This window comes from Triturus cristatus, chromosome 8 (genome assembly GCF_964204655.1).
Source record: "Triturus cristatus chromosome 8, aTriCri1.1, whole genome shotgun sequence".
In the NCBI taxonomy this organism is placed as follows: domain Eukaryota; kingdom Metazoa; phylum Chordata; class Amphibia; order Caudata; family Salamandridae; genus Triturus; species Triturus cristatus.
This window is the reverse complement of record NC_140591.1, coordinates 751146862-751165342: the sequence shown is the minus strand read 5'-3', so window position 1 is coordinate 751165342 and position 18481 is coordinate 751146862. Positions and strand designations below refer to the sequence as shown.

The following is an 18481-nucleotide window of genomic DNA, read 5'->3' as shown; positions in this document are numbered from 1 at the left end:
AGGAAAGAAAAGGCGGGGCAGACACCTGAAAACATCTTTCAGAGAGGATGGATCGAAACCATTCCAAGGCAGAACCACCGATTCCTGCCTCCTCCAGACGATTTAGAAGGATCTGGTGAGACACAGTGTCAAACGCGGCACTGAGATTTAACAAAATCAGTGCCGCGGTATTGCCCGCATCTAGAATGGTCCGCAGATGCTCGGTCACAGTACTGTGCCCAGGGTGGAAACCATTCTGCGTGGGATCCAGGATGCCGTTGGCATTCAAAAATGCAGTAAGGATGGTATTGATGTGTGCCTCAGCGATTTCAGCAGCCCAAGGTAGAAGAGAGATAGGGCGAAAGTTTTCTAATTTTGCTGGATCCATGATGGCTTTTTGAGAAGGGGGACTACCATAGCCTGTTTCCCTTGCCTCGGAACCGTAGCTGTGGAGAGAGAAGTATTAATCAACTGGCACAGAGGCGCCAAAACCACAGGCAGAGATTTTAAAAACAGGTCCGGCTTGAGCGGGTCTGCAGGGGAGCCAGATTAAATTTTGCTGCAGAGCAGGCGGAGCTCATCCTGATCGACATGAGGAAAAACTGTAAGAGTGTGAACGGTAGGGAGCCTGGATACAAGGCTGGGACAGGCGGGGGCCGGTGGAAAGGACTTATATATAGTCTCAACTGTGTGTACAAAAACGGTGGCAAGGTCCTCACAGTGCTGCTTAGACGTGATCCCAGAGGCCACAGGAGTTTTCCTGAGTTTAAGATTATTAAGTATTTTAAAAATGCATTTAGATAGATTGCTACTAGACTGAATTTCCTTAGCAAAGTAAGCAGCACGCTCAGCCTGAATGGCAGTCTGATAACATCTCTTAGCAGACAGATCATAATCCCTTCTCCAAGCCCGTTCCAGTTTTTTACAAGCTTTTGCGCATATCAGCCAGTCTATTGGAAAACCAAGGATTGGTATGAGAAGTACGGCACTTGGACCAAATGGCCGGGATAAGAGAGTTCAGTACTTGGAGAATCCAGTCGCAAAAGATTTTATAAGCCGCATCTGGATCCGTAGGTAACTTGGGCAATTTTACAGCAAGAAGGGCGTTAAATTGCTCGAGGTTCAATTTACGCCAAGGGCGCTTATATGAGGATTTCTGGACACCTATGATTGGGGGTACAGGAGCCAAAAGGGACACTGAAATTAAAAAGTGGTCTGACCGGCCTAGGTGTTCTAACAGTCAGGAATGGAATGTTAGAAAAGACGGGGTCTAGTAAATGGCCTGTGGCGTGGGTGGGACCAGAGACTAGTTGATTTAGTTGACATGCTGCAAGGTCTGCGAGGAAGCTGCTAATCTCTGTAAGATCATCAAAATGTAAATTCAGGTCCCCAAAGATAGTGAAGTTAGCTGCTCTCATTGCCATGGCACTAGTGACCTCAATTAGTGTGGATTCAAAGTCCAGAGCGTGGGGGGCCCCCTTCATGTTCTTTGCAAGAGGGCCCCCTGAAGTTTCATTACGCCACTGCTTCTGGCTGTCTGGCCTGAACAAGAAGAGTGTCTGTCAGGCTGACCTTTGCTCAGCCTGACACACACTCTTCTTTTGGGTAAATATGTGGGGGGGGAGGCTTGACCCTCCCACCCATACGTAGCAGTGGCACCATCTAATTTCTGATAAATTTCTTATTTGTAGAGGCTTTCCAGGGTCTGTATATCTCTTGCTGTTCTTATAAATGTGGGACATTACCTGCAGCCATTTCCGCTGATGTCTCTGTCACAGGAACTATGGGGCATATCATAAAGAAACGGCGTTAAAATTATCACCACTTTAGCGGCAGAAAACGTCCGCTAAAGCGGCGATAATGGGCTTGATAATATGCCCTTGAGAATTCCAATAGAAACCCATGTTCTGGTGTCAACATGGGCTTCTATTGGAACTCTCACAGGCATATTATCAAGCCCATTATCACCACTTTAGCGGCCGTTTTCTGCCGCTAAAGCAGCGATAATTTTAACGCCGTGCTTGATAATATGCCCCTATATGTCCAAATCGCAGGTCCGCCATGCACTCTTTGAATATGAAACTCTTGCATGCGTCTTCCCTTTTCATTGACTCCCGGAGTCCTGCTGATTGTTCTCTGCTGAGGAGGATAAGTGGCCTGTGTTTTCCACCTTAGCACTGCCTCAGACCTGACACTAGTGGAAATGATGGTAGGCAACGGGCCATATGTGTAAAAGACAACCAAGTTGTCCAGACCCTAGTTTTCAAATATCCAATTTCATTCTTCTTGTGGACCTCTCTATGACTACCTTTTAGGGTCACTAGGCATTCTTTGCAGATGGGGACTGTCATCTATCTAAAGTGAGACACTAGAGTACAAAATGATGTAATCTGGAAGAACCTTGACAAAATCCTAAACTTCCTACCATTTTGGTATTCACAGAAGGCACTTACTCATTTTGGTATTCACAGAAGGCACTTACTCATTTCGGTATTCACAGAAGTTAGGAGTCTTAACTTTAGGACTCTTAAATGCCTTCTGTGAATACCGAAAGTCTTAAAATTAGGATTTTTCTCAGTTTAGTAGTAGGATAGTTAGGACTCCTAACTTTAGGACTCCTAAATGCCTTCTGTGAATACCAAAAGCCTTAAAATTAGGATTTTTCTCAGTTTAGTAGAAGTAAAGTTAGGAGTCCCTGTTAGGACTCCTAAACTGAGAAAAATCCTAATTTTAAGAATTTCGGTATTCACAGAAGGCATTTAGGAGTCCTAAAGTTAGGACTCGTAACTTCTGTGAATACCGAAGTGAGTAAGTGTCTTCTGTGAATACCAAAATGAGTAAGTGCCTTCTGTGAATACGAAAATGGTAGTAAGTTTAGGATTTTGTCTTAAGTTAGTTCTGTGAATCGGGCCCTGTATTATACTCTGGGATCTCTAGGAGCTTGTCAGTGAACCCTACAGCCTAAACTGGACAGGAATGACAGTCAGAAAATGAGAAAATAATAATTTTTAGCTCCACTATAAATCCCTTAAAGGCCCACCGTAAATCCTTTAAAGGACTGCTCTATTTTAGGATTTATGGAGAGGCTATTCCTTGTTTTGGAACATCTTTTGGCACTGTGCAGAAAAGATAGGCGCCATTGATACCTGTCTTTAAGGTTTGGGGACGGAGTGGGATATGGAGACAAATGACAGCATGAGTGGAAGGAAGGGTCTTAATGTGGCAGCCACGGCTGTAGGAAATAGGAAGTCCCTTACAAATGATAAATATTTGTCAAATTGAGAAAAGCTGAGAGGGTCAGTAAGCAAATCTGCTGTGCTTAAAAACACTGAGACCAATCATTTAAAAAAAATTTAAATATGTGACCAATAAAAAAAAACAAATTACAACTTCACTCCAGGTCTTTATGGACACTGTCTCCAGTTCTGAACTTTTCACCTACAAACCATTGTTTCTAGGGGTGGTAAGCTAGTTCATTTGAAGAAAAGCTACAAACGTTCAACACCCAGAATGCATTCGTTTTTCACAGGAAAGTACAGAACTGAAAACACTGTGTGCAATGACCTGGAGGGGGTTGGTCACCGCACCTCTTGCCCATTCCTGAGGATTGGGTGTTAGTATGCTGTAGACATGGGTTTGAGTGTTACACTGACCACAACGACTTTCATGGGATGGGGAGAGTATAGAATGCACTTTCAAGGTCACAATTCACAAAAAGTAACACACAGATTAAAACTTTCTATTATATGACACGTTTGGAGGAAATATTGAAGGTTGACCCTACTGGTGCATAAAATGCAAATGAGAGCCGGCCTCGACATCAACATACCTTCATCCCTTTCATCCCATTTATTCCTGGGTTGCCATCGAGTCCAGGGATGCCCTGAATTACAAAGCAAAAATATACATATTAGGCACAAATAGATTCCAAAATCCCAAGGTCATTGTTTTCACGCACCAAGGTAAGGTTGATGCTTCTTTTGAAGCAGTACCATGTGATACAGTGAACCCGCTTAAGAATCACTTATTCATTAAGAGGCTTCAGGAGTCTTTTTTACATACAATTTGTTCATAACCAGGGGAAGGGTTAAATGAAGGATTTCGTTTCTTTAGACCTGTGAATGTTCAACAGTGACTTCAACACAGCTGAGCATTAATGCATAACATAGGGGAATATGTATGGAGCTGCGGTCAGTTACTTTTGCTAAAAGAAGAGATATTGTTTAATTTATGGGTGTCTAATTTACGACAAGTCTAGCCTGATTTGCAGGAGTAGCCCGTGCTGGTAAGAGCAGTGGGGAGGGGATGGGAAGGAGTCGACAGACGACGAGGGATAACAACATTTAAAAAAAAGAAAACCACTTACCTTGCGCTCGCCGCATTGCCGAATCGGTGATGCGGCAAGCGCAAGGTTAGTGTTTTTCTTTTTTTAAATTTAATTTTCCCTCGTTGTCGTCTGTCGACTCTCTCCCCACCCCGCCCCACAGCTCTTACCTGCACGGGACGCTCCTGACTGATTTGCCAGGTTTCGGGATATCCATAAAATACAGATTTACTCAGAATGAATGAAACTCATTTACTTAGTCAGTGGTCACCATGAAAGTGGATTTTGGCATATCTGAACCTATGTTGAACACCCCCGTGTAATTCATGTGCAAATATGGACCAGAGTAAAGCACAAATCCAAGATAACTAGAACTGTAAAACAGCAAGTGAGCATGGGATGCTTAAAAACACTTATGATTAGCAAGTGAGCAGTACAGAATACAAATAAATAAAACAATACAAAAACCAAAAAGAAAAGATAGTTAATCTCGGCAATTTGTGATTACTCCAGTCTGTTGCATTTTTGCTCACTGCTCCAATGAAGACCAGGGCCAACCATATGCAAATCAGTCTTGAATCTACTCAAATAGGAGCAGTCCTGCCCAAACTGTCAGACTATGCTACGTCTGAACAGGAACACAAGCTACCTAGATTGGTTTCAATCTAACAGGGCTTGCACTGAGGTGCGGCTTGAGTTCTGTGACATAGTGAGTTATGTGACTTGCATCTGGGCATATTGGTCACAAGTATGGAATCTTACTGAGAAAAATAAATACCTCTACAAACACAAACAAGTAGTTTAAGTGCTGTATTTTAATGGGGCATTCTATGACATAATGTGTCACTTGAGGTAACCTGCAGTTATAGTTAATAGCTGCAGTGGTTGGACAGTTGTTCTTTTGCTTATAACTTTCAGGTCCTAGGCAAACGGGTTTACACCTTTATGAAGGGAAAATAAAAATGCCTGAAGCAATCAGGGCTACTTCCAAAATGTGGGATCTCTTCACCTCCAGAATGCTAATTCCAAGAATTCTTGAAGAAATACAATTGTTGGGGGTACTCAAAATTCAACCACTATAAAGAATGAAAAGTCATGTTTCTCAATCAAATTCTTTTACAATTGTTTTTAGATTCTCAAAGTTATTTAACGAATATTATATGACTGGTATACAAAGTTCGTTGGTAATCGAAAAAACGTAGAAAACATTTTTCGCAAAAACACTTCATCAGGGCTTTAGTTTCTGACATACTTCTCTAATTTCAGTTACTAACATAATCTGTACCCTGCTAGGTGAAAATTGCAATTTCCAACCCATTATAATGTTTTGCTCTATGGTTCATGATCTGCACTAGAGTTCTGTTACATGTTGGATGAAGACATAATCCTTTGAAGCCCTTTAGATGTCCCATCAGCCAGTGCCCTAACCTCAGATTTAGAAAGAGTGACACATGACAACAATCCTGAGAAGATGGCGTCTGTGTTCTAAATACCAATGGTTGCCTGGTTCTGACTACGTCAGCTATTTAAGCCCCATAACCAGTATAAAGGTCACATGGGTCTAATAACTATGGTCAAGGAGGGGACAAATGATAGAGCCAGGGTAGAATGCTGGCAGACATCACAAATATATCTCTTCGTCCTGTAGTAGATGCACAAAGTCGCCTGCCTGTGTGTTTGGTGCAATATGCAAGGACACATGACAGTGAACACTTATCACACAATAAATGCAACCAATGCCTGGGAGAGACTTTCACAGGCCCATCTATATAATACAAGGATAGGGATATAGATAAGGACATTTCTAGAGCACATTTATACTGTGAACATCAAAGTCATTACTCAAACAATACAGCATGGAACACAAATGCATTACAAGATGTCTGTAGGATATTTATTAACAGCATTCAAACATATTTTTGCACATAATTAAAGAAAAACATGAATGTTCTGCCTTATCTTAACATATTATTCTGCAGCCATTGTTTCTACCAGTTAGGCAATTGTAATGAATACCAAGTAGAATAAAAGTGCCAAAGGCTCTAAGACACCACATACAATCTTTTGCTGACACATGTCAAATAAAAGCGTTCAAAGGTTATCTATTATAGTTTGTACTTACATTAAATTTTTACTTACATTGTTGCCTGTTATCCCCAGAAGACCATTATTCCCAGGCTGTCCCTAAATTGATAAAAATGTATTGTTTAAAAAAAAAAACACATCTATTTATTCAAGACAATACAACAATGAAGCAATGTTTACTGGCTCAGAGATCGAATGTTGCATCAAAAAGTATACTTTCTCTTCCCGCCGCTTCTGCCCCTCCCAGATCTGCCCACTCCCAGCGTTAGTCGGCCATCTTCGTGCCTCATTTTCGCGTGCCAACATATTGTGATGAAAATGCATTATTAATGGCTTGAGAGACAGAAAACAATGGGTAACTGATCAGAGAAACAGAGTAAAGGATGCACAAATGCATAGGTACTGGAAGTAGGGGTGCAGGGGGTGCTACAGCTCCCCCAGAAATAACCATGCTGGAGTTCAGAAGGTGAATGAGCAATAAAGGTGCAGTTACATTTGCCTTTCTTTCAAAGCTAGAGGTCAAATGCCAGGTTCGGTCCTCTGACAAATTGCTGCTTATTCCTTGAACATGGAGGTTGGTGGTTTTTCTGACTGCAAAAATGAGAGGATTTGTAAAGTGAACTATGTGGCAATCTTGCTGGAGTACAGGTAATGTGTGAAAGGAAAGACGTCAATTTATACTAACACAATAACATTTAAATGTATGTATATATATTGTCCAAATATTTTAAGATATACCAGCAGCTAAGAAAGGACAAATGAAGCACTCTTTTTGGGATTTTGAGGTTTGATGGAAGCAAAGATTTTTAATAAGATCAAAACAAATCAAGAAACTTTACTTAGAGATGTGTAAATGATACTTAGCCACTACATTTGTGTGCTGTAGTTTTATCAGTAAAACTCCCTGTCTGTTAAATTGTAGCGGCTAATGGAAAATATGCTGCTTGTAAATTGCAGTCTGCTACCATACTATGCTAATTTAATATTTTTGCGATGGCGTGCTCCAAAATGAGCCACCGGCTACATAGCATACCCTTACTACTCTCCTGCTGAATGGGCATGGCTCATTTGCGACACTTGTTGTCTGTGTGATGCTTGGATTTTTCACAATTCCTCTGATTTCACTTATGTACCACAGATGGCAGCACCCCCACATTGAAAATTGTTCCAACACCATTGCACAAATGGTAAACGCAAATGAAGTAAGGGAATTGGAAATTTGCTGGCAATGATCTTGAGTGTTGTGATGCACAAAGAGTACAAACTGCCAATGTTAGTGATCTCTACATTGTTGATTGGTAAATGCATGTTTTTTTCAATCCGTAAGAGCAAAAATCCAGCCAATCTCACTTCCAATCAAATGAAAAGCTACGTTTTTTTTTACTATTGTAACTTCAGCTCTAGTATGTTTGAGAGCACGTGCTGAAAATGGATTTAGGTGCCTCTTGAAATTATTATAAAGAGACATTTATGTATTATAGATATTTTCACAGTCGCTGTTTTTGAGTCTGTTTCTGCAGTCTTATTTTTTGTAGTGGGTGTTTTCACTCGATACTCTAAAAAACCCACCTATGATGACTGTTGGACTTGGCCCTTTTTGCAGGGTCATCCCTGAACTCTTTGCCTTCCTCCTCTATTTTTTCTGACCTGTTGTTGGCTGTTTTATGACAACGGGCACTTTACCACTGCTGATCAGTGCTAAATTTTGTAATTTGTAGGGGTATTTGTAGAGCGCAACGGTCGCTCCGGAAGGAGCATCTTGGCGCTGAATTTCCAGGTAGACGATCAAGTAACTGCCTAAAAGGTAAAAAAGTTAGATGGCTGCCATGGTGTAGTCGTCGGGAAGATTAAAAATCCAAGTTTTTAGTGCTTTCCTGAAGAGTTTTTCTTGGGTTAAGGCCCTCAGGAATTTAGGCATGCTATTCCAAGCTTTAGAGGCAAGACGATTTAAGGTTTTGCCACCTTTGGTTTTCAAAGAGAACCTAGTAGGAAGGATTAGATTGTCCTTAGAGGAACGCAGGGATCTGCTAGGGTTGTAGTGAGGGAAACGCTTGATAAGATATTTAGGGCCGGAGTGATTAAAAGCCCTAAATGCTACCATAAGAATCTTGAAAAATATTCTTTTGTGCAGTGGTAGCCAATGTAAAGATTTTAAAGCAGCGGATATTGAAGATTTCCTGGGTAACTTCAGGACTAATCTGGCTGCAGAGTGAAGTACACTTTGGAGTTTTTTAAGTGTAGCTTTCTTGGCGCCAGCCAGAAGACCGTTGCAGTAGTCCAAGCGAGCAAGAACTAGGGCCACTGTGACGGTTTTTCTAGAGTCTATTGGTAAAAAGTCAAAAAACTTTTTTAGAGATTTGATAATTCCGAAACACTGGCCGGCCACAGTCTTCACGTGTTGGGCGAAAGATAGATCGGTGTCAAACAGGACACCAAGGTTCCTTGCAGTTGTTACAGTCTGGGGGGGGACAGCTGAGTCTTCAGGCCACCATAGGCTGGGACAAAAATTTACATTTTTTCCCATAGGGAGAATCTCGGTCTTGCTGGAATTACATTTTAGATGGTTTAGATCCATCCAATGAAAGACAGCTTTCAGACAGCATTTGAGGTTCTGCTCTGCCTCAGTCGAGTGTTCCTCTAGGGGCACAATGAGTTGCGTATCATCGGCATACGAAGTTACGAGTATGCCAAATGACTCAATCAGAGAAATGACTGGGATTAGGTAAATGTTGAAGAGGAGAGGGCTCAAGATGGAGCCCTGAGGGACTCCAGATGAGACCGTCTTCTCTTCGGAGAGAAAAGGACCTAGGGCGATCGTTTGCGATCTATCCGTTAGAAAAGACGTTATCCAAGCCAGAGCCATCGCTGAGATACCAATATCTTCAAGTCTGCTAATCAGAATGGAGTGCGAGATGGTATCGAATGCCGCTGTGAGGTCTAGAAGAATGAGGACGGCATTCTTCTTCTGATCCTGCAGTAGCTTTATAGAGTCAGTTAACTCAATCAGTGCAGTTTCTGTAGAGTGATGGGGACGAAAGCCAGATTGTTGAGGATGGAGTACATTGTGTGCTTCAAGGTACTTTTTAAGTTCATTATAAACTGTTTTTTCGGTGATCTTTCCGAGTGCAGGGAGGAGAGATATTGGACGGAGGTTAGTAAGTTCAGAGGGGGATTTGTTAGATTTCTTCATCAGGGGTTTGACTATTCCCTGTTTCCACATGCAAGGTACAATTCCAGTGCTGAGAGAGGAATTAACAATCTTGTTAATGATTGGGTTCACCACGTCAATGAGTTGATGGAGTATTCTAGGGGGACAGGGGTCAGAGGGTGAACCAGATTTGCATGCCATGATAATTTCTCTAGTTTGATCTAAATTAACTGGAGTGAAGTTTTTAAGACTTCCAACAGGGCTATCTTTCTGGGTGGAATTACTTATTGTCTGAGTTATTAGAGGAGGAGGACATTTTTTTGGGATGGTATCTATTTTCTCCACAAAAAAGTCGGCAATTTGGTTGCAAAACTCTTGGGATGGTGGGATTTCAGGTTGTAATGCTCTGGGATGGGTGAACGTCTTCACAATTGAAAACAATGTTTTTTGTTTATGTTTGGACTGTTTAATGGCATTTGTATAAAACATTTTTTTAGCTGTTTTAATGTTGAAAAGGTAAGTTTTCCGCAGCTGGATATATGAAAGTTTATCTGCCATGCAGTACATTCTACGCCATTTGCGTTCAGCTTTTCTGCAAGCTAAATGGGCTATTGCTAGCTCTGGGGTGAACCAGGGGGCACTTGTCTTAGATTTTTTATCTGTTCTTCGGGGACGGTTGGGAGGTTCACGAGCTTTAATTTCCTGATGAATCCAACTATGGAAAAGGTTAGCGTCATGTTCGACGTTACCTGTGAGGTTAGGAATCTGAGAATTGGTGATGGGATTTAGGTCGAAATTTTCCTGTACCTTTTTCCAGTTAACAAGGTTATCCGGGTGCGAACTGAGTTTACTGGAAGTCGGCGCGCGTGAAGTTTTAATTAGGAACGGGATCAGGCTATGATCAGTCCATATTTGAGGGACAGGAGGTAGGGTTATTAGAGGGGAGAGGTTAGTGCAAACCCCATTAAGTGTATGCCCTAGTACATGAGTAGGCTGATTAACTCTTTGATGGAGATTAAAGATTTCAAGGGTCTGAAGAAAGTTGTTAACTTGTACATCAGTATTGGACTCCAGGTGTAGGTTAAAGTCCTCAATGAGAGTGAAATGAGGATATCTAAGGAGGAGGTGGGCCAAGGAGTCACTCAAAGAATCTAGGAATCTGGTGGCATTGCCAGGGGGGCGATATATCAATCCTCCGGAGAAGGATGACGAATCGTTAAGTTTAATAGAAAAGCCAAGACCTTCCATGTCTATTAGGGGGTCTAAGTTAAACGTATGGCAGTTGAAGCTGCTTCTAAGTACTAAAGCGACACCACCGCCTCTTCCCTTCAGTCTGTCTTGCCTGAAGATGGAAAAACCTTGGGGAAGGGCTATGGCTAAATCAGGGTTACTATCATCGGTTAGCCAAGTCTCAGTAATCAGGAGGCAGTCAAGGTCTAATTTTTGGATAAGATCCCTTATGTCTTGGTTGTGCCGACACATGGAGCGGGCGTTGATGAGCCCTCCTTTAAAATGAGGTGAGTTATCCATGGAGTAGGTTACGGAGGTAGGTGATTTAACTGGGTCACTATCAGAGGACCAATGGCAGAGTTTACAGCTGAAGGGACCATATAGGTTCTTCATGTCAGATTTGCTATTGCAATTGTGCATCCCGCGTAAGCGGTATAATTCGTTAGGCAGATACTTTACTAAGGGGGGAGTTAGGACAGAATTTCCTGCGCCTGTCGTGGACTTGGCGCGGACGGGCGCAGACGGGCTTGCCTTAGGCGCGCCTTCGGCGCGCAAACGGCGCTCCCGCTGCGCTCGTCCGCTGCGCTTCCTGTGCATGCACATATCCAATTGAGGGGGGTGTGGCCTCAAGGGGGCGTGTTCAGCGAGCACGCCTATTGGAATGGCGGCCGCTCGAGGAAATCAACAAACGCTACAGCGTTCAAATCGGCTGTGCGTGTGAAGAGGGAGCGAATGGTTGCTACCACGACCAGAGTAATGAGGGCGGTAAGCTTATATTTTCAGTGCGCAGTTTAAAACAAAGCAAAGTTATGTGACACCAATACAATTTTAAAAATCAGGAAGAACAAGAAATCGTACCGCCTCCTCCCGGCTTCCGCCTCAGGAGTGGGTTAGGAAAGTGCATATGCTCTCCCTATCTAAATTGATGTATGGATTAGTGATTCCATGATTGGCTGATTTGGTTTACCTGTCAGAGCCTAGTACAGTGCACCAGGCGTGCCCAGGGCTTGTAAATCCAAAATACTGCTGGTGGGCTTGCAGCACTGGTTGTGCCACCCACAGAAGCAGCCTGTAAAAGTGTGTCTAAGGCCTGCCATTGCAGAGCCTGCATGCAGTCTGGTACTGTCATGCTGACTGGGCAAGTGCACCCACTTGCCAGTCCCTAAACCTTCCCTTTTCTTCATATCAGACACCCCTATGGTAGGCCCAAGGGCAGGGTGCATTGTTAGTATAAGGTAGGACATGCCCTAGCGTGTGTGGCATGTTCTATTTTCGTTTTTCACTATTGCAAGGCTACCTGTTCTCCATAGGCCAGAATGGGCAGTTTGATTATTACATCTTATAATCCTAACTGACTCAGGGAACATGGTAGAAATTCGAATTTAGTATGCCTGAACTCAGAATGATAAAAATACATCTTTTAGTAAAGTTGGTTTTAACATTCTGTGTTTGAAAATACCACTTTTAGAAAGTAGGTATTTTCTTGTCTAACCATCCAAACCTGCCTCTGCTAGGTTGTGTATTCCTTGTCTGGAGGTTGAGTGACAGGGGCTGGGGAAATTCCATGAGACAGGGTGAGGCAGCCAGGGCTAAATATAGAGGGATCTCCATGCAGATGGGTGGGAGGAGTTGCACCTGGGACCTGAATAGGGCTGTGCCTTCCCTCCACAATGCCGGTTCCACCCCCTGTAGAGCGTCTGATGACTCTGCCCTGCTCCCTGAAAGGAAAGGAGGAATCATGTCAACAAAGTGCTCCAGGACTGACCAGAACTGGTTTGGACCAGGCAAAGGCCTCTCTGCCTTCAGAGAACAAAGACAAACTGAGTATAAATATTGGGACCCAAACCCAAGAACTTTAGATCACTTTGGGAAACAAGAAGAAACCTCTGCTGAGGAGAGGAATCAAGAAGAAACTGAGGAGAGACTATCCCTGAACATGGGGGGTTGGCCTGCAGTGGTTGCCTACTGCCGAGGAGAAGGGAACTTTGTGTGTACTTTTGCTCAACTTGTAAGGGTCTCCAAGGGCTTGGAAAAGAGCTTGCCTCCTGCTGACGTCTCAGGGACAACAGACTTCAACCACCAGCTCCCCAGGGTTCTTTGGAAGTTCCTGCTGCTGTTTTTGGGCCTTCTGAGGGACTGCGTGTCGCAAAGAGCTGGAAGAGCGGCTCACGAAGAAGAAGCGTGCCGCATCCGCTGCCGTCGCATCCCGGAACAAGGGTGACGCCGCTGTAGCTGGCGCATTGCACCGCACCACGAGAAGCGTCCCGCAACACCGAAGAAGCATGTCGCAGCCATCCTAGCTGCCACATTGCACCGCATCAAGAGAAGTGTCTCACATCGAGGAAAAAGCGTGTCGCTGTCGCAGCCTCTGCCGTCGCATCTTGGATGTCGCCGCTGTAGCTGTTGCATTGCACCGCATTAAGAAAAGCGCCTCGCATCCACGGAGAAGCGTGCCGCCGTCGGAGCTGCTGCCGTCGCATCACTGAACAAGGGTGTGGCCGCTGTAACTGTCGCATCGAGCGGAAGCGTCTTGCATCGCTGGAGAAGAGTGTCGCCTCCAAAGCCGCTGTCGTCGCAGCACTGTACAAGGGTGTCGCCGCTGTAGCTGACTCATCGAGCCGAGATCTCTCGCAACATCGGAGAAGCGCTGCCGCATCAGGAAGATCTTCACGTCTTTATTTCTTAGCACCAAAATTTCATGGCATCACCATAGTTGCACCACTTTCGTTGCCCTGCGTGTCGCATCTAAAGGTACATTGAACTAAAAGTGTCGCATTTAAGAACTAAGGAGAACTAAGCTAAAACTACCATTTTAAAGTAACAGTATTGTGGATTTTTGTCGTTTATGGTCTTGTGGTAAATCTATATAAAGAATTCTTATATTTGATATAAAACTTGTGTGGTGTCCATCTGTAGTGTTGTCACTTGATTACTGTATGTGTTCACAAATGCTTCACACACAGCCTCTGAGATAAGCCTGTCTGCTCGTGCCAAGTTACCAAGGGGTGAGCAGGGGTTATTTTAGGAGTGTACCCCTTTACCCTGACTAGAGGAGAGGGTCCCTATTTGTCATACCTGTGCCAACTAGAGACCCCCAAATTTAACAATGACACATTTTCTGGCTATGCAGGATGCAATTATCCCAATGTCTTATTCTGAGTGTGGAATTCTAAGAGAACAACACATAACGGCAGCACAGAACAGAAAAAAGTAAAACAAAGCACTGAAGGGCATATCATAGAAGACCCTGTCCCTAAGACACCCTGGGAGATCCCTATGGCCTGGATGAGTTACAGTCATATGACTGTTTCACCAAACCCATATGTGCTTTGTAGATTTAGTCATTGAGGACTTAAAACAGAAACCTAGGATGGTGAGAGCTGTATAATGCCTGAATCTGCATAATGCTCGCACAGGCAGATGTCTTTCACACATCTACAGCACATACAAATCCATTGTGAACTTAGCGCATTTTTTTTGCAAATTTGTGAACATATGTGAAAAGCTTCACAGTGTACAGCAACTGAATAAGAATGCCTTGGAACCAAAGTGAAACCCCAGAATTACACCCACCATGAGCCCCCTATTGCTATTCACGCCCTGCGGTAACAGACACTTTTACTAAATATGACCCTGTACGGTCTGGGCCAGTGATCTTCAATCTCCTCCTCCTTTTTGTATGTCACAGCAAGGAGCAATGTTATCATCTGGTATCAAGATGATGATGGACACATGTGAAGATTTTAGTTTCTTTTTAATAAAAATAATTTTTGCTTCAACTTTGCAATCTCTACATTTACTAGAGCTGAGTTTCCCGACTCCCTAGTAGAGTGGTTGTGTGACTGCCCAAAAGAAGAGGGTACATTCATATGACATAGTAACTAAAAACACTAAGGAACTGATTAAGAGTTTATCGGAAGGGTAGTTGGCAGAGCCCGACTCGCCGTAGCGGGCACAGGGCGTTTACCCGGTGTGCTGCCAGGGTGGGGGCCGGTTTTGGGCCCCTGGGAAGGTTTTTGTGACCAGGGGTCAGCAATATCGGCCCCTTGTAACAAAATCGTCTGAAACAGGCCCTAGCAAACAGCTCAATATGGCAACAATGGGGCGACCCTGTGTCCCTCAGAACTTGGGTATGTATATAATGAGCTACAATGGTTCTGTCGGGGACAGAACCATTGTAGCTCATTATATACTAGCAAGCAGCTCAGCCACAGCCTCCCGCCCCCAAAGGGGGCCGTTCCAGCAGTGTGACAGATATCCAGTCCGCTGCACTGCTAGTGCATTAGGACATAATCAGGATCATTATCCTAAATCGGGGCCTAAAATCAGAATTGGGACCAGCTTGCGGGATATTATTTCTAAAAGAAGGGCTACCCTTTTTTCTTAAGTATGAAACTGTATCAAAAAGATAGACTTTTGACAGGGTGCTTAGAGAAAATGTAAAACTTATAGAACACATTTTCAAGATCTTTAGCAATCCATGTACACAAAGGAATGAATTGTTTTTATGGTATTCATGATTTGACAATTATGGATAGAAAATCTTACTTAAAAAAACTACTGCTGGAAAACAGTAAATAGCTAGACGTGCTCTATTTGGAATCGAAAATAATTTAGTTAAAAGTATTTATGTTTGCCAGAATGTTTTCCCTACCTTGAGTCGTTCCCTGAAACTTACAAGTGAAATGCTATCCTGAGATAGCAGATCAGAATAATAATATGGGAGGCAAATTGAGGGGTTTATGCAAGAAGTGAAAATTATTTTGCTTCTGTGCTTTGAAATGTACATTTTCTAGCGACATTTTTTTTAGACTGCATTAGATTTCTAAAATTACAACACCCATTTAATTTATGGTATCGGGTCAGATGCCCAAGCACTCGAATTGCTGGGAAAGATGTCTAATTTCGAAGTTGCTTTTCCATTGGGAAACATTTTCTATAACTGACAGAAAGGGTTTTTTAAATATTTTTTGTCGATCTATATTAAAATATTTTTATACTGCTGCTTTTTTTATGGCTATACCCTTGAAAACAACAACGTTTGTTCACTTGTATTTTCAAATTGGGTCCTAGTGTTTGTCTTTAAGGTGCTCACTGTAAGCGAAAGAAAGTATGGTTTGGCATGCAGGGCCGCCGTTTTTCTCAAAGAAAATTACTGGCTGTTAGTTTCTGCTTTGAGGTTCCGGAAGATACCTCAGTAAGAATTAGTGTATAATCCTGTGTTTTCGAGTACTTCTGAAGGGATTTGTTCATGTATTAGGTTTATAATCAAAGTGGGAAAAACTGGCATTTGCTTAATGTGTGTTCAGTATGGGCAAGTTGGCAACTGTATCGGACCAAGGCCATGGAAAGGCGGGCAGTGGCTGAACTGCATTAATTTAAAGCAAGACTACTGCTGTCATTATTAATCAAAAGGTAGCTTACATTTGCATGGTGCCATATGGCTTAGCTGCCATGTTTTCTCATTCCCTTAAGGACTTGTTTTTATTTTTTAACTTGGAATTAGGTACTTATGGCACCTAGCTGCAATGGATGATGTGCCCAGTCCATCATGTTGTTGACTCAGGTCCCACAAAGACTGATGACACGCCTATATTGGCATATGAAGCATTGCATTAATGTCAATAGTGAGTGCTGAGCTCATGCAAAATTTACCCTCAGTCCCGGGAAGCCCATTACTCCTTCTTCTCCTTGTTCAGCTTCATAGGCGTGTAAACCCTACAAAGTAAACAGATCCTATGATTCAGCCATAAAGAGATATGAAAAGGAAAACACAGTAAAAAGGTCTTCAGTATATGGATAAAAGCAACTACTGAGAAACAACATCGATGTTATTTATACTTGAACTTACAGGGTCTCCGTTGATTCCGCTTTCTCCTTTCACGCCTTTCTCACCCTATAAAACGACCAAGAGACAAGACAATTTAAACATTTATCAACCTTGGAGCACATAGAGTCACACATTTCACCCATAATACTCGCACATAGTAATAATTAATTCCTGCTATGAGATCTCCATGCTTGTTTGCCACTCGTGTCTACCAAGTTATGTGGGGGCATATTTACAAGGGCTTTATCTCCGCTTTTTTGGCTTACAAAGCCAAAAAAGCGGAGATAAAACCAGCGCCCTATTTACAAGAGGGTGCTAACATGTATAATCGCATGTTAGCATCCTTTTCCCCAACGCCTCCCTTTGCATCTCCAATGAGATGCAAAGTGGGCGTTACTGGGCGTAAACACGATGGACTACCTTGCAAATATCACTGATGTTTACATCGCGATATTTACAAGGTAGCCCACATGATTTTAGCAGACGTTAGATTTTGGCAAAAATGGCCGTTTTTGCCAAAATCTAACGTCTGCTAAAATCCTGACTTAGCCATCCCTAACATAGGGGGTGGATTATGCTGATACGACCCTGTGGGTCGTATCAGCAAGGTCAGAACATTTTTGGAAAACCAGCGATGTTCCCTGCAAAAGGGCGATAACCTCGCTATCTCTGGAATTTTTATCGCCCTCGAAACATGCGTTGTTAATAACGCGCTACCAGGGTGATAAGTTACAGAGATAGCCTGCGATAATATGATTATTGCTAAGCACGGCCAGCGATAATTGTCGCTGGCTGTTGATAATATGCCCTGTGGAAAGTACATGTGTTTTTCTCATTTTCCTTTTTTTCGCCCTACTCTGTCCTTGGTTTTTGTGATGGGAAAGTCTGCAAATTTCCATTTGTTTATTGCTAGGAGGCGCTGATCATGATGGTGTTTCGGATTTGCCATTGCTATGGTGATGATGTGTTAACCAACAGGGAAATTAGTTGCTTAGGATCATAGGGAAACCATCAACGTGTTAGAGAACAGGGTCTAGAAAATATTAGTGGGAGTTCCCCTCAATGATTATACTCATGCCTCATGGGCCATAAAAGTGAAGATAAGGCCGGAGGTCAGGACTCGGATGGAACCACTAACATGAAACCCAATCAGGCTGTGAGAAATTGGGTTTTGAATGAGGGGGTGAAAACCCTTCTCAAGAAACAAACACAATCATTGTCAGGGTGAATAACAAAAGTTACTAAATTAAGACTATGTAGGAGCCAGAGTCTGAGTTTCTTCTAGGGGATTTCTCCTGTGGCCTATTGGACGGTTGGATTTTTCCTAATAACAAATGTAGTCATCCTCATCTGTTTATCATCAATATTTTCAAGCTCACAATGAAGTGGTGTTGCTATTCAGTCATGGGTGACACCAGAGTAGAGAGCCCTGATAAACCCAATCCTGTCCTTTGCAAAATGAAATGTGAATTTCTGCCCTTCCCCTGCACAGGCTCAAACAGGTCTGGGGTGACAATAGGCTGGTGTCAAGTTTTTGTGAGTGCGTTGGAGGCAGCCCCTTTAAAATGTGATTGGGGCTACAAACAGTTCCACCCCTCCCATCCTTGCAGATGGCCAATCCTGACAATACCTAGTCCTCCTTTATCTCACTGTCTGGTAGGAATATAAAAAGGGCAACTGCCAACTACACCAAGACATATGACCCAGGATACAGGCTGCAGACACCAATGGTTCGAACAAGAACATGCCACATGGTAACTTCAAATCCAGCGTCACAATTAAAGAGGTTTTTAAATTACAATCCATTTGAGACCAAACTTGACATTCCTACCTGCTCCCAATCAAAAGTTATCACTTCTTAAATGTAAAAAGGTAACACTATGGG

At 42.9% G+C, this 18481-nt stretch overlaps 1 protein-coding gene across 1 annotated transcript in view; it reads right to left on the bottom strand.

Annotated features, from left to right (window-relative positions):
• The window catches only part of COL4A2 (collagen type IV alpha 2 chain), a 633759-nt gene that overhangs the window by 209118 nt on the left and 406160 nt on the right, over positions 1 to 18481 (bottom strand). The window contains exons 14-17 of the mRNA XM_085622168.1: positions 16618 to 16662; positions 16422 to 16484; positions 6443 to 6487; positions 3809 to 3862 (exon numbers count right to left, since the gene is read on the bottom strand). Coding sequence (XP_085478294.1) covers positions 3809 to 3862; positions 6443 to 6487; positions 16422 to 16484; positions 16618 to 16662 — 207 coding nt within the window. The remainder of the gene's footprint in view (positions 1 to 3808; positions 3863 to 6442; positions 6488 to 16421; positions 16485 to 16617; positions 16663 to 18481) is intronic.